The following is a 16,671-nucleotide window of genomic DNA, read 5'->3' on the forward strand; positions in this document are numbered from 1 at the left end:
AAGCTGTCCTGTTAAAGTGCTGTGTGGTTTTGGCCATCGTGCTGCAGCTCACTTTCAGGGTGTTGGGAATCTTCTTATAGCCTAGAACATCTTTATGTAGAGCTGCAATTTTTTTCACATCCTCAGAGAGTTCTTTGCCAAAAGATGCCAGGGTGAACTTCCAGTGTATGAGAACGTGTGTATGAGAGCGATCACACCAAATTTAACACATCTGCTCCCCATTTACACCTGAGACACAGCTGAGGAGGAAAAATAACTCACGGGGCCCAATTTGGACATTTTATCTTGGGGGGGGTGTACTCACTTTTGTTGCCAGTTTATTAATGACTGTGTGTTGAGTTATTTTCAGGGTACAGTGAATTTATACACACTATAAACATACTTTACATTATTCTAAAATGTCATTTTTTTCAGTGTTGCCCCATCAAAAGGTATAAGAAAATATTAGCAAAAAAAATCACTTTTGTGAGCTACCAACCTACCAAACAAGAAATAATGCACTTTTTTTTCTGAAAAATAACAACACGGAAAGCCCATAAAATAAACATTCATCTAAAAATCTAATAGCAGATATCACGGCTCAGTTCTTGACAGGATAATAAGCACCCTGTGGACTCAAAAGACCCATCTGTCTTGGCTTATGCTCTTTTATTATTTTTCTCTGTTTGATCACCTCAGCTGAACAAGAAGAAGGCGCCCGACATCCAGTGCACAGACCTGCTGGGTAACACTCCGCTGCACTGTGCAGCCTATCGAGGCCAGAAGCAGTGTGCTGCCAAACTGCTGAGGGGTGGCGCTTGTCCCAATGTCCAGAACAAGAATGGTAAGGGCCCGCTATTGCATACAAAGATGGCCACCTAACTCGTTATTATAATTCGATTCTTGCATTGCAATGTCTTCACCTACAGTGGGTTTTGTATGCGTTTGTATCCTGTACATCCAAACCTACTAAAGGTCGAAGGACCACTTTAGGAAATGAATTAAGCCAATTTCACCTGCCCCCTTAAGTGTTTGTTAATCTCCAGTTATGAGAAGGAAAGAAGACTCACACACTAGATTAAGTTGAAGAATTTTATTGAGAATAAATCAGACAGAATAGGATAACACTTTCGAAGCTCCGCGCCCCGTCTCATCCACCCGTCCCCTGGTCCTCCACGGCAGTTGAATGAGAGTGTCCAGAACTCTTCCCCCCCTTCCACCTTTTTATAATTGTTTCCTCAGACCACGGGCGCCAGTCTCTCCAAAGATAACTATCTCCCGGATTCTTTGAAGTTGTGTGACGCCAGCAGGTGATAGTCGCTGAGTTGTTGACACTTTTGTAGCATAAACATCATGTGCTTCCCAGTCTATCTCAAGGCTTACTGACTTGTTTGTGCTCTTATCTGGCTGCTGGTACTGACTGGCCTTCACTATGTGTGAGCACATCACTATTCCTGTTTAACCTTTGACATACTTCAGTTCATCTACTCAGCTAATTATTTATGAAAGTCTTGTTTCTATAATCTACTTGTAATAATTCACTAAATTATTAGATTAATTGATTAAACAGTTATATCTACACTGTACTTATTTAAAGGCAATCAAATAATAATCCAATCAATAAACATCGATGCAAACAGTTATTCTAAAATCTACTTGTATATGTTACTTAATAAAATCAGTCAGTAAATCAGTTTTTACTAAAAAGATTAGGTTTCTTGTCAGTTGTTCACACACAAAAAAGCCACGCCTAATTTCTATGGCTATGCTAGCGGCGACAGTCTTGTATGTCCCTGCAGTGATCCCGTAGCCTGCGCATTAGCAATGTGTTAAAGAATTATAAGAGTTTAAAGGTGACTATAGGGTGTTATTTACAGGGCTCTAATAATGTTAAATACCGTATTAGAAAGTCATAAACAGGTTGTCTATGCTCTAACTAGAAAAATATTCCATTTATTAATATTGAATAGTACTTCGCGGAAATACACTTATCGCAGTCGGGCATGGAACCAGTTAACCGCAATAAACGAGGTACGACTGTAATAGTAAAAAAAAAACCAACGTGTTTTTATGTTCACGTTTGTGCCGTTCTGGAACAGATTTCTTGTATGTATTTGGTGTTAGTCCATTTTGGTTAGCATCGGATCTTCTGTAATGAATTAATGACACTCACCAAGGTTCCACTGTATTAGCTAGCTACTTTAGCCACTATTGAAGCTTGCTGGACAGCACCATGAACTTGTCAACTAAGAGACGTTCCACTAGTGTTGATTTTGGAGGCTTATTTTTAAGATATTTGCATCGAGCTGCCTTTTTTTTTGTTGTTGTTTCCATTCGACCATATTGAGGATATTTCTGATTTTCCAGCGACCTCAATGGTAGCATTACAGTAGGGACATTTTAATGCCCAGTGTCTGTTAGCATGCTAATTTAGTAGTGAGGTCTTCTAGTGGTTAGCTATTGTTACTCGTTTTGATTTTGGAGGCTCATTTCATAAATATGCAACAATGGTGGTTTGACTGGGGATACAGTGGCACTTCCATATTCGTTATTAATTCGTTTACGGAAACATCCGTCAAGCAAAGCAATTTTTCCGATTTGGAAATAAAGTAAATCCAATTAAATTGTTCCAGACACAATATTAACACAATTTTAACAAAATTATAATATAATATATTTATAAATAATAATTATAGTTTTACATGCATTTTCTATGCCGCTTTTACTAAACAATGCAAAATAATTATAAATGACAAATGAAAGGGATAGATGAACATTTCACATCACTTTTAACTTTACTGAAGACATGTTTACCCCTTTCACATCATTAGCGTCTTTAATTTCTTATTTCTTTGCCAGGATTGAAATTTTGTTGCCCAAATATTAGTATTGTAGTATGCTAATGTAGCTACTTGAGTGTCACGAGATCGGCGGCCGTGACGATTTTATGTTGACCGTCTGAATAAATATAGTAGTTGCGTTTGTGTCTCAAAGTCCTCTCTAAAAGCAGCTTCTCCAGTGCTGAACTGAAATAGCAACACAGTCAAACTCTATTCTAAATTTATTCAGATAAAATCTGTTCTACTTTTTGGTGAAACGGTTGCTGCACCGTGATTAGCGCTGACTCAACCGTGGCATAAAGGAGGATGATTACACCAGAGTCTTGTTATGGCTAACAGCCTTCATTCGCCTTCACGCCTTTCAAGCAGGATAGTATTGTGTGTTTTTGTTGACGCGATATGATCTCTCAGGCCAGACCACGTTGGACCTGGCCAGCGATGGCGCCATGAAGCAGCTGCTGGAGGGCGACTTTCACAGGGTGAGTGTGCTCTCTAAATGTTTGCTGTGATTTTGTTCTGCAATTTTAATATTTCCTCGTCTTTGCAGGGATTGAGCCGCCACGTTAAGAAGTTTGAGGGACTCCTCTGGAAGGTAAAGTAGTAGTTGAATTTTAATTGACTTCAATTTGTTAGGTTACTTGATTGCAGTGGGTCCTTTGATGTCAGACGCTCCCCTGAGGTCATAGAATTCTAAATTTGACCAAAAAACATCAGGAAAATATGCCGCCCACGAGTTCTAATTGCAGCATTGTATCACCAGGCACTTCTGCATGCACCGCAAAACCCCATTTTAACAAGGTTCAAAGGATTAAATCAACATTTTACTTTTGATTTGGCTTTTTGTGGTGTGACACATTCCAAAAGGGATGTTAAGGGAAGGGAGAAGTGCTTAATAACATTGATCTACAAGTGAAATTCTTCTGAAATGGAAGTAGTAAAACGTTTCCAAATTTAGATAATTAATATAGCAAATACTATGTAAGTGGCTATAGAGTGCTTCTGGCTTCCCAGCATACTTTGCGGTACTTGTTTTGTAAAAAGTTGTTAAATTTACAGTTAATGCAGTTGTGTATTATTCAACGTAGTAGTAGTAGTAGTAGTTGCGCTATGTGTGTTACCTGTTAAGCTATTCAATGTTAGTGTAAATGGTTGTTTGTCTATATGTGCCCTGCGATTGACTGGCAACCAGTCCAGGGTGTACCCCACCTCTCGCCCAAAAGCCGATCCGATACCAATCCCTTTTTTATTTTTTTAAATAAGCTTTTGTTACATTAATTTATAGAATTGAATATGGTTATGAAAATAGTGCTTCAAAACATTTAAAAATAATGCCACTAAAGTACTGCTGAATGTACTTTTTTATTACACAGCATGACCAACAATATTTTGTAGCTTTTGTAACAAACTTTGTCAGGTCCCTAATCCAATAAAAGTCAATCCAGTAAAATATAAAACAGGAAAAATTAGCGTGCAAAATACTTTGAGTAGGACTAATCATTTGACATGGTTATAGATCAGTTTGTGGTGTGATTTGGAATATGTCTTTTTTTTTTTTTAACAAACTCTCTTAAACGCATTAGTAATTTATTGACAGCCCATAATATAAACAACCAGCGGTTAGAACGGCATGTCCCACGCGAGCTCCCGGCACCATGACACAGCAGTCCAGGCACAGTGAGGGGGAACAACCGCTGTAACTTCGGAGCCAAATATTCAACGTCCAACGTCACACTAACTTTACAATGGTACACCGCGGACATGTCTACATGGTAGTGTTGCGCTTTTTTTCTTGCGGGTGGTGGGTGTCGAGTGGCATTACCGCACCTACCATGTTGGAGCGTGGCCCAGAGATGCAAACATTATATGGCAAACGGATTGGCCCGATCTCATGGCGGAAGCCGATTTGAACACCACTGTATGTATGCTGCAAACGGACACATCATCAATAGCCTCTCTTTCATTGTGTCTGTGCAGCTTTTTGTTAACGACTCACTCCTGAACTCTCTTACTGTATGTCCTGTTTGACGTGTAACAGCTAGGGCAAATGTTTTTACACGAGAGCATGCTCCGTTTTTGTGATGGCCATCTGCGCCGCCGTGTGTTCATCTCATTGCTCGTTAGGCAGGTTGCACATCATTGATTAGCGTAACGATTTGGTAAACACTGAGACAGTGACGAGTCACTGAAGTTTGACGTGATCACACAGGGCTGCACAATAGCTAGCAACCAACGACAGCTTTTACTGGCGTACACAAGATACACAATGATGTGTGCAAAGTATTGAAAGTGCATAGTCACATTTAGGATGGCTGGCTACTAAGATAACTGCCAATCAATCCTCAGATTAAAAAATCTCAATTGGTGCTATTAAACAATGTTTTTTAAAAATTGCATTTAGCATTTAAATGTAGTTCCAAATAAGATGACACCGAAGAAACATAATAATGAAGAAAAATAAAATTTTAAATAATACATAAATTATTACAATGTAGTAATAAATATGAACAATAAAATATAAACAATATATTTTTTTTTAATTTAAAAATTACCCACATACAAATTTAATACAGTACATTAAAACCTTTTACAGAAATTAAAAGAAAATAAGAAGTTACTTCTTATTTTACTCATTTTGCGTATGATTATAAATATATTTATTTTATATTCTTTTAAAATTAATGAGTGATGTGAAAGGTGCTTAGAATAACACATTTTGTATGAGATATGGTATAATTTCATTATTATTGAAATTCTGTCAAAGATGTCATTTACATTTAGGATTTACCTTGAGTTCAAAATAGTTCATCCTGAATAAAATGAAATATTAAGTACTAAGATTAAATAATGTAAGTAAATTATGTATTTAAATGTTTTATTTACTCTTATGTCTACTATATTGGGTAATATGAGTGTAAAGCAATTTCAAGCCGCCATTACATTACACTGATGAGACAATAGCCAGCGCAGGAAGTACGCCGTCCAGAGAAAAACAAGGAACTGCTAACATAGCAGCGAGTCTGTCATCTTATTTGTCTAATATGCCTATTTTCTCTGATTATATCTGCTATATTGGGTAATACAAATGTAATGGTGACTATATGGGTGTTATTTCATGTCAAGAGGTCTCTAATAATGTTAAAAACTATATTTAGAAGATTAACAAGTTTTTGCCATAACTACAAAAATATAAAATGTATTACTATCGAATCCTACTTTGAAAATTCACTTTTCGACGAGTCTGGAAACAATTCACCACAATAAACGAGGGATGACTGTAATTTTAATACTAAATTAATTCATAAACTAGCAATGATTTAGTCAATGACAGGTATGTCTGTGCTTGTGATGACATTTCTGAGTCATTGTGACCAGTTTGTACTTCCCAGAGGCTCAAAAGTCAGTGAGGTGTTGAGCTCCTCAGCAGTCAAAAAGTCACACTTTACAGTGATTTGGATTGGCTCACATGAGACTTGCACCCCCCTGCTGTGATCATTCGGAGAGCAAAGCCAAGAATAGCTCTCCCCTGCCTCACGTTGGATGCCATTCTATATGCAAATGTGTTTTCCTTCCTGCATTTATAATGCATTTTGTAAATGCTAGCACGGGGTTGTCAAATTGGTGTAGCGTTCCAATTTTTACACCGTTTACAAGAGTTGCAGCTCTCTCCGTTGCAAGTGGAATGATGGCGGCATTTGCTGATTCCCTCCCTGATTCCATTGTGTGTCCCGCAGAGCTCCAGATTTTTTGGCTGGCGCTCCTACTGGGTCATCCTGCAGGATGGGGTTTTGTCTTGGTACTCGAAACAGTAGGTGATGTCTCTGACCTGTCTCACAAACAAGTGTGCAACTTTGATTAGAAATACGCCACAAGATAAGAATAGACAAAAGACAGTCTGCTGTGTTGTCAAAAGCAAACCAAGTGACGCGTGTGTCTCCTGCCGTTGAAGGTCTGATGCAGCTGCCAATGTCAGACGACAAGGCTGCAAGTCCCTCACTCACGCTCACTGTCTGGTAAGATGCAATTACACTGCCTGTTCAATTATTAGATGGCAAGATACCGTCTTGTTTATCTGCAGTGCGCTAACTGACATGCACAAAACAGCACCAAAACATATTCACCACTTTGGCTCTTTGATTTCAGGGCTTTATACATGACAAAGCATAAAGGTTTAGGTCAAAGGTCAAGGACTTTGGCTCTTTGGATTCAGAGATTTAGATGTCAAAGCATAAAGGTTTAAGTAAAAGGTTAACGCCATTGCAATGTCCAGCACAGAAGAGCTTATTTTTTCAGCGGCTTTCATTGTCTTCAAACATGGTGGAGATGTAGTAAGTACGTAGCCGCTCAGCTGGTAAAATTGATTGGCCTGACTAGCCTTGGCCTTAAAGAAAAACTGCACCTTTTTTGGAGTTTTGCCCATCCTGAGACATGAACACATACGTCGTTTTCTTTTCTGTGTGTTTTAAAGATATGAAAACGGATAAAAACAGCCAACTCTTTTTTTTTTTTTTCTTTTTTTTTCTTTTTTTCCCCTTGACGGGGAAGGACGTGTATGGCAGGAACTCTGTTGAAGATACTGGAAATTTTAACTATTTTGGTGCTTTCCTGACTACATTTCATGAACACAAGATCAGTGCTGCTGGCTGAATCCCCCATCTGAATCCCTTTTAACCTGGATAGTCGAAAGGTACAGATACAAGCATCGATACCTGCTAGCAAGTCTAGCTAACTAGCGAACTGCTGAAGTTCAAAGAGGTTGCTTAGCAACAATGTCAAACACAAAGGACAATGATTCTGGCTCTGAACTTGCAGAGGAAAATGATTCTGGCTCTGAATTCGCAGTGGACGTGGACATAAAAACAGTGTCAGGATACCTACACTGGACAGTGTCCAGCATACCTACAGATGCAAAAGACTTACAGTAAGTTCAAAAAAACCTTTGATAGTTGCTTCCAGAATAGAGAGACTACCACTATCACTCTACCACAAATAATGCAAGCAATTGACAAATTGTATTCAATGACAGAGATACATTCTGATTCACATACAGCTATAAAGAAGGCTATATCGTCTCTGGAAAAAGAAGTTCAGAGTAATTACAAAAACCTCCTTGAAGTCACAATGGATGTCAGTAATGGTGTCACAAACATTTTGGCAGAAAATAGAGCACAGAGCAGGTCTATCACAAACATTATGGAAGAAAATAGAGCACAGAACAAGTATATAAAAAAAAAATAATTATTATTGGAAGATAACGCTGCCTTGTGCACTGCTGTCAAGGAGGCTATAAACCATATGGAAGCCACTTCATGTACTGATCTTAAGGATGCTAAAGACCCCAGGGAAGAAAATAGAGCATTATGCAATGATATCAACATTCTACAGGATGACATCAAGGCACTATTGAAGGACAATGCTGACTTTCGCACCACCCTTGAGGAAGAGAAAGAAGCAAAGGAGAATATCACGGAGCAAATTACAAACTTCATTGACGAGATGGATCAGATGGCACGAATGAATGATGTGGTCCTCACAGGGCTCCAAATCACACCCAAGTCAAGAGATGTTCCTTCAGTAAAGCAACAGATTGCTAACTTCCTACAATCAAAGCAGGTGGATGTCGATGTAAACAGTATTGACACTTGCGTCCCACTCCATGGCAGAAACAACACCACATCTGTCATCATTAAGTTCACCAACAGGGAATTCAAAACTGCACTGCTGAAACAGGGAAAGAAGCTAAGAGGCACCAACGTCTACATGAATGAGCATCTCACAAAACGCAATTCCGACATCGCCAGGAAAGCACGAGACCTGAGGAAGCAAGGAAAGATTCAAAACACTTGGAGCACTAACGGGAAAATCTACATCAAACTAAAAGGAGGTCCAGGAGTCGCAAGAGTGCTTGTTGTCCAAGACATCAGTGATCTGGATGCATATTAAAGATCATATTACTATGACAATAAGGATGATGGAGGAAACACCCTACAAGACAGACCAATGCAACGAGAAGGACTACATTCCATAGCAATAACCTCGACATAATTAATAAAAGGAACTCTTGTATACAAACCCAGCGTCACTAGCAGTGCAACACTAAAGACGATGTGGATATCAACAGGAGAGAAAGGACAGGATAAATAGAAAGGAAAAGGAGGCAAAAAGGGGAATTTTTTTTTTTTTTTTTTTTTTTAGAATTGTGTACCTGTATACTGTATATGTGCATACTTGTGTAGGTGCAGATGTAAGTGTATATATGTATGCGCGTGTTTGTATGTACACACATGTATGTATTAGCAATTGATGTGCTACGAAGAGGGGGTAGGATTAAATAAGTTCTGCTTCTTCCTACTCCTTTTCGGACATATGCATGTTCGAAATAAATTAAACCAAACCAAACCAAACAACAATTCAGCCTACAAAGCCTTCTGAAAAAAAAAAAATCCCAAAACTGACAATGCTCCATTTACATAATGTGACCTGCATATTAACCAATCTGCAGCAACATTGTTATTGTTATTAACATTGTAACACCGAAGAACTCCGTTACTGGTGTAGTGACAGGGTTGTGGATGATGGGCAAAATTCCCCAAAACGTGCAGTTTTTTATTAAAGCCTAAGGTCAAAGTTCACTAGTAACAAGATCAATACTGTATTTGTAGCAAAAGACATCAAGTCACATGTCAAATTAAAATGTCTTCACGTGAGGGCTTTTCCCCAGTCCTGGCCGTTTTACGCTGGCTACCTGTTAATTACAGAATCCAGTTTAAAATTCTTTTTTTTTTTTTTTTAATTACTGAATGGTCTAGCTCCTTTGTATCTGTCTGAATTATTGTCTATGTTCCTTCTAGAACAATGAGGTCCAGCTCACATTTCTTTTAACCGCTGTAAAGATCTCAACTTAAATATTGAGGTGATGGAGCTTTTTCTGTTTCAGGTCCTAGACTTTGGAATAGCCTGCCCCTAAACATTAGATCTGCATGAACGCCGGAGCATTTAAAATCCTTAATGAAGTCTTACCTTTATGGGCTGGCTTTAAACACAGGTTAACCTGGGCATTGTTTATATTAATTTATTGTTTTTGAATTGTCTTACTGTGGTTTTTTGTTTTACTGTATTATCACTCTGTATGCTTATTGTGTAGTTTCCGTGTTTTATTGACTGTTGTACAGCACTTTGGGCAGTTGAACTCTTGAAAAAGTGCTATATAAACAAATTTGACCATTGACCTTGACCTTTTCAGATCTATAACAGTTTAGTCACCAACTATTTAGTCTGTGACACACGTTTTTTGGGGCTAGAAAAGGTCACCAATCTCCATGCTAAAAATCCACTTGCAACGAAGCACATCAATTTGTACATCCCAATAAAGCTCTTGATTAAGTTCTTCTACGTCACAAGTTTTGCAGCCACCTGAAATGCATTTTTACCATATGACTTCTCACACAATCAGTGTCACAATCAAGCTATTTTTTTCCCATTTTATTTGAGATAATATAGTATGTATTATAATATATAATATAAAATGTATAAATATTATATTACATTTTACAAGTTACATAAAAAATATACAATATAATATAATTTTTCAAAAATCCCTAATAATTCTGCCCAGTCTTATAGCACTTTTTGGCCACAGCCTTCCTCACTACACAATTGCAAATAGCCTGACAATGACAATGCTTCTGTACAATAAGCCTTGAAGATGAAATTGTTTGTGTATATTTCTTCTACCATTTCATGTTTTTCCCCCCTTCCAGATCCGAGACAAAGATAACTGCATCTTCACCCTAAAGTGCTTCGATGACAGCGTCCATTACTTCAAAGTATCACCTAAAATTGAGCCCGAGGTGACAAGAAAAGTAGGTTTGATGTCTCTCCCCTCAGTGTAATCTCCATGCTGGCGGATCAATTTGTCGGCATGACCTTAGGGTGGAAATGTGCTTCTGGACTCTTTTGTCAATACTGAGTGATGGATTTGAAAAAAACAACATAAACAAATATGTATGACAGAAATCCCCTCACATTTGGAATGCTTTTTGTATTTTTTTACTGGCACTTCTCAAAGCAAAAAGTCAATGATAAAGTGTTTCTACCTTATTACCAGCTGTAAATGTCAAAGCATTTGCAGCACTACATTGCTATTTTAATCATGGCACACACACAATTGGTCTATAACTATGGTCAGCAAAAGCAACCTTTTATAGTAAACCTGAGTAATTGAAAGTGTTTTGCACCAATTCAGAGGCTATCCTTAGCTAAATTGCTAAATTAAGAAAAGGAAATATAGCAAGAAACAAATGGTTGTTGTATAAAATGGTAAGGCTAAAATTATTCATGCCAATTCTTAATTTTTAGTGGTTTTAGGAAATTCTTACGATAAGATATTAATGAAAAATATTCAGTTTTCTTTCAAATTATTCATAATTAATCCGTTCCAGGGTCAAACTATCACCTTCCTTTGTCATCTGTACTCTCAGTACAGGCAATGTTTTGGAAAAAAAAACAAATATTTTAACATTTTTAGGGATATCCGATATTGGCTTTTTTACCGATAACCGATATTGACCAAATCTCAATACTCTTAAATGAGTACAGTTGTTTTGTTGGATACTCCACCCCTCTCTAAGTAGATAATTAATGTATTACATATTTTATGTAAGAATACATTTGTTTCATGTGCCTTGATTTGTTATTTTTGGAAAGAATTAATTTATTTTTAGTTAAAGGGATATCGTTTAAAATTAGGGCTGTCAAAAATAACGCGTTAACAGCGCATTGATTTGATAACTTTCATGTTCTTATCTTATATTATTTTATTGCATGAAAACTACTGATTAAAACTTATATATACACAGTGTGTATGGGTTTCCGGCACTACTTTGTGCTCTATAGCCCATGTAATGTGAATTACTACCTGTGTGGGTTCCATAAAGTTCTTATCGAAGCCATCTGAGAAGATCAAATACATTGTTTTTGGTGCCTGACTGTTTCCCAAGTATATTAGTGTGAATGTATAAACGAGAGGCATTAACTTACATTTCTTTGTAGAAAGGCGCTGTATGAAAGTAAGTGCATTTATTTGTATTCACTTACACCGCAGCCTTGCCACATCCAATTTGGCGGCAACATTAAGGCTCAGCGCTAGATGCGGCATCTACGTATATGGTTTTGACAGCAGCACTTCCTTTCCCAGTGTACTTTGCTGTACTGTAAGTTACACGTTTAGGGCACACAAAGTTGTTGATTATTCAGCATTATTCGTCGGTAGTGTCTTGTCTGTTGTTATCTACCTATTACATTGCTCTGTGATTTTTTTTTTTTTAGCTCTTTCTTTAAAGACACCATGAGTAAGAATGATACTGTATGTGGAATGGATTTCTATGGAGGTGGTAAGTTCATTGTGAACTCTGTTGGCACTCTGCTTGCTAAATAAAGAGTTACTTCTCCCTCACAGGCTTGTGAGCGGCACAGTATTAACTACATGATTCAGCAGTGTTGCAATTCTGCAATGTTGGCGCTGAAAGCTCTATATTGGCTTTCTGTGGAGGTAAAAAACAGACGTTGATAATGGTTATGGTTTCATTCATCTTGAACATGCACACAAATTACACTGGATCTCATCACATAACACAATTCACAATTCTGCATGTCCAAAAAGGAGTAGGAAGAAGCAAAGCTTATTTAATCCTCCCCCTCATCAGTTTCTCATCAGTTGCAATACATTTGTTCAATGTACAACCGACTTAATGATGGTAAAAAAATTGATAGTAGCTGATGAAATAGTTGACAAACACACAGTTTGATGAGAGAGTACAGACAATGTACCCACCAGAACTGAAGTTAGTAGTCAATGTAAGACTGGTTAGACATAGCATTGTATGTGCACAGTGTCTTCTTCCTTGTACTTTATAAACAACTGCTATTACTGTTTCTTGAGATCGCTCATTTTAGTGCATTGTTTGAGTTCCTTGTTTAGTCCGTTCCACAACTTGATTCCACACACAGAAATGCTGAAGGATTTTAGTGTTGTCTGTGCATATGTCCTTTAGGTTTAATTTTTCCCGTAGATCATATTTCTCCTCTCGTGTTGAGAAGAATTGTTTTATGTTTTTGGGTAACATGTTATTGTTTGTTTTATACATAATTTTAGATGTTTGAAAGTTTACCAGATCAGCAAATTTTAATAATTGTCATTTTGGGAATAAAGGGTTTGTACTTTATGTTCCCTGGAAGCGGCATTATGAATTATCCTAACTGACCTTTTTTGTAGCGCGGTTAGTGATTGAAGTGTGATTTTATAGTTATTACCCTATATCCCCACACAATATGTTAGATATGGTAATACCAGAGAGCAGTAGAGAGTGTCTTTTGGTTTAGAACAAATTTTGCTTTGTTCAGTATTGAGGTATTTCTTTCCACTTTATGTTGTATATTTTTAATGTGAGATTTCCAGTTCATATTATTAACTATTACGACCGGTGTCAATGTCTACGCCGTCAATTTGTATTTGCACGTGTATCCTTTTTGTACATAGCAAATAGCATTATTTTAGTTTTACTTGGTTATAGGGACCATCTTTTTAGTATAGTTAATTCCTGTCATTTAAAAAAATAATAATTTATTAGTTCGTGTGTGCTATCTCCAGACAGAATGCCTTGTATCGTCTGCAAATAATACCAGTTTCAAGTTCTTTGTAACTTTACAACTGTTGTTTATGTATACATTGAACAGTTTTGGTCCCAGTATTGACCCCTGGGGTATGCCGCACAATACCTTCAAGCTTGCAGATGTATATTCTAGCTTCACATATTTTTCTAATTTTGTAATTAGGATATTGTGATTAATTGTATCGAAGGCTTTTGTTAAATCCATCAATACTGCAGCTGCTCACTTTCTACAGTCTATAGCTTTGGTCCTTTCCTCAGTGATTTTGATTAGTGCCATGGAAGTTGAAATGTTAGTTCTGTATGCGTATTGGCTGTACATCACACAATAGATTGGGTGTCAGGGGAGCTAAGTAGCGGGCAGACAGGTAGTGACGTTGGGTGTTCAGAGTTGGTGTGGGTTACGGCTGCAACAGTAGCCCGCGTTAGGGATTAAAATTCGAACCTACAATGAAAGGCTGTTGTTCCGACGATGCAGTTTGGTGCTCGTGTGTCTCACCAAACATTACTGACACTTAATGACCAGTGTAGAATGTCTTCACGTCTTTGAATGAGCCTTCTGAATGCCTTATATTTGTGTTTTACTTCATTTTGCATATTTTATGCTTGAAAATGCTTATTTTAAGCAAACAATGTGTAATATTTATGTGCATATTTTTTTATTAATAGTCCGTATTCAACCACGAAACTCGAAACTTATAGCACAAAGAGGACAAACAGGCAATAATAACAAACAGAGGCTGTTAGTTCTCAAATATGAAAACTCAATAGCCTACATAGAACAACTTTTTGTAAAATAATGATTTGGAGTGCATGAGAAAGTGGAAAGGGAAGGATAGTTCTCTTTCACCACATGGTCATTTATTAACACGTGTTACACAACACAGCAGCAATAGAAACAATGTTGTAATAGCGGCATGGAGGAAACTGCTCAGCCAGCCATAATAGCGCTGATTTTGAAATTGTAAACAGTACTGCAAGTGTTTCATAACAGCAATAAAGCATTTTAAAGTGCATCTAGAGGTAGATAATGCTGCTGGATGCTGACAACTCATGATACTTGAAATGTTACTGCCATCCTTGGAGAGAATAAAAAACTACATCAGGAGTTTACCTACAGCCACATACCGGTATCTTAATGCCAATATTTCCTGACATTATGCTAATTACAAAACCAGGCAGTTATTTGCTATGGTAGACCACACACATGGCAACTATAGGAGAATAGAGGTTTTAATTGGAACACTTTTTAATGACAATTATTATTCCATATAATTGACAGTTGGTTGACTTATCTGGATATTTTGCACATCTTGCAGGCATGGCTGGATGCTGTGGAGGAGCACTCAGCCTTCAGCACTCACTACTGCTCCCAGGAGCAAGGCAGCGAGGAGGAGGAGGAGGAGGAAGGCCTTTCACTGGGGCAGCTAGCTGACTCACTGCAGGTGGCTTTAAAACAAACAAGTAATAACAGTAATTATTGTGTCAGCATAATCATGATGCTGTGTGTGTTTTTGTTTTTTTCAAACTGAAAATTCCCACTGCAACAAAGTGTTGATTTTTGTCCCTCCTGTCTTTGGTGTCACTGCATCCAGGCTGCGGAGGCGAGCCACAAGAGGCTGGATCAGGAAGTGTCAGCTTTACTGTCCATGATGAAGAGCGACGGCGGCCTGGAAGAAAGTAATAAAAACCTCACTCTAGTCGTATTGAAATAACCTTGCAAGAAAGGAAGGAAAATGTGCATCTCAAAACCTAGAGTGGCTGTACACACTTTAAAATTACACACAAATTAAGGAAAACGGCAAATAAATAATGCCTCTTGCAAGTTGAGCACAACAGAGTGAAAGAGAAATTTTTTTGGCAGTTGGCTGAGTCATTTTCGGCCCAATTCGTCCAATAAACAAGCTAAGAAATTAGAATGGCACTCAGAGCGCAAACAGTCCTCATTTGGATCAGCACCAAATTGTACACCTGCTGCATATGTCTCCTTTTGGCACCCATGCATTATTTACGAGCTCATAACAATTTCTCCCATAGTTAATAATGGTATTGGAAATAATCAGTTCCAGGGTCAAGTTGTCGCTCATCCAAAAAAATGTCATCAGGCAATGTTTTACAGTTTTTCTCTATTGGTTTGGCTCATTTCTTCAAACAGAAATTACATTCTCAAAACCCTAAGATCTTTTGGCCAAACATTCTTACAGTTCAGCACAATACCATAGCTCAATTGCAAAAGCTCATATCTCTCCCAAAACTGTTCACTCATTCTTCAAAAGCTAATTTGTTTCCCATAAATAGTAAATATAAATAGTCAGTGCCACCAAAATGTCCTGTGACAGGACATATTGACACCAACAATAATGAAACCCATCCATCCATCCATTGTCTATGCCGCTTATCCTAATTAGGGTCGCGGGGGTATCTTAGAGCCTATCCCAGCTGAATTCGGGCGAGAGGCGGGGCACACCCTGGACTGGTTGCCAGCCAATCGCAGGGCAACAATATTGAAACATATTTTGAAAAAAAACAAACAGGATGCCTGTCTGCTTTTTTGTGCAATTACGTTGTTGCAATGGTCATATAGTGTTTCCTCTACCAGGGTTTCCGTCCACCATATTGCAGAAACTTCAGGAAATCTGCAAGCTGTCAAGTGAGACCAGTTCCAACCTTGGCGTCTGTCTTGGACTCTTCTCCAAAAAGGAAGTGGTGAGTTACATTTTGTGTGCATGTGTCTGTGTGGCTGTTCTACAGTTAACAATTTAAGCAAAGCCAGAACCAAAACGCTATATAGGTGACCCTTGAGTTACAAATGCGTTCTGTTCCTAGACTGTGATGTAAGTCAAGTTTTAATGTTAGTAGGAACTTAAGGGAAATTGCACTTTTATGGGAATTTTACCCATCATTAACAATCCTGATGTGAGACATTAACACATATGCCTTTCTCTTTTCTGTGCGTTCAAAAGACATAAAAACCGCTAAAAAAAAAGACTTTAAAAAAAAAACACCAATACTGCGTTTACATATAATGTGACATGCATATTAACCAAGCTACAGCAACACTTATTAACATTGTTACGCTGAAGAACTACTTTACTGGCATATTGACACCTTGCCACACCACACCGGCTAGGTTCTAGCCGGCTAGTGACTAGCTACACCACACGCACGGCCACAGCGCCGTGCTCACA

General features: G+C 37.9%; 1 protein-coding gene across 7 annotated transcripts in view; it reads left to right on the forward strand.

Annotated features, from left to right (window-relative positions):
* osbpl1a (oxysterol binding protein-like 1A) overlaps positions 1-16,671 on the forward strand; it is a 56,276-nt gene that overhangs the window by 10,601 nt on the left and 29,004 nt on the right. For all 7 annotated transcript variants that reach the window (XR_008572710.1, XR_008572711.1, XM_054789988.1 and 4 more), the window contains 9 exons: positions 679-823; positions 3,231-3,298; positions 3,367-3,411; positions 6,551-6,624; positions 6,766-6,829; positions 10,577-10,678; positions 14,803-14,928; positions 15,079-15,163; positions 16,083-16,189. Coding sequence is in view for 5 of the 7 variants with exons in the window: in XM_054789988.1 (XP_054645963.1) it covers positions 679-823; positions 3,231-3,298; positions 3,367-3,411; positions 6,551-6,624; positions 6,766-6,829; positions 10,577-10,678; positions 14,803-14,928; positions 15,079-15,163; positions 16,083-16,189 (816 nt within the window). In the remaining 2 variants the exon portion in view is untranslated. The remainder of the gene's footprint in view (positions 1-678; positions 824-3,230; positions 3,299-3,366; positions 3,412-6,550; positions 6,625-6,765; positions 6,830-10,576; positions 10,679-14,802; positions 14,929-15,078; positions 15,164-16,082; positions 16,190-16,671) is intronic.

Source organism: Dunckerocampus dactyliophorus, chromosome 10 (genome assembly GCF_027744805.1).
Source record: "Dunckerocampus dactyliophorus isolate RoL2022-P2 chromosome 10, RoL_Ddac_1.1, whole genome shotgun sequence".
Lineage (NCBI taxonomy): Eukaryota > Metazoa > Chordata > Actinopteri > Syngnathiformes > Syngnathidae > Dunckerocampus > Dunckerocampus dactyliophorus.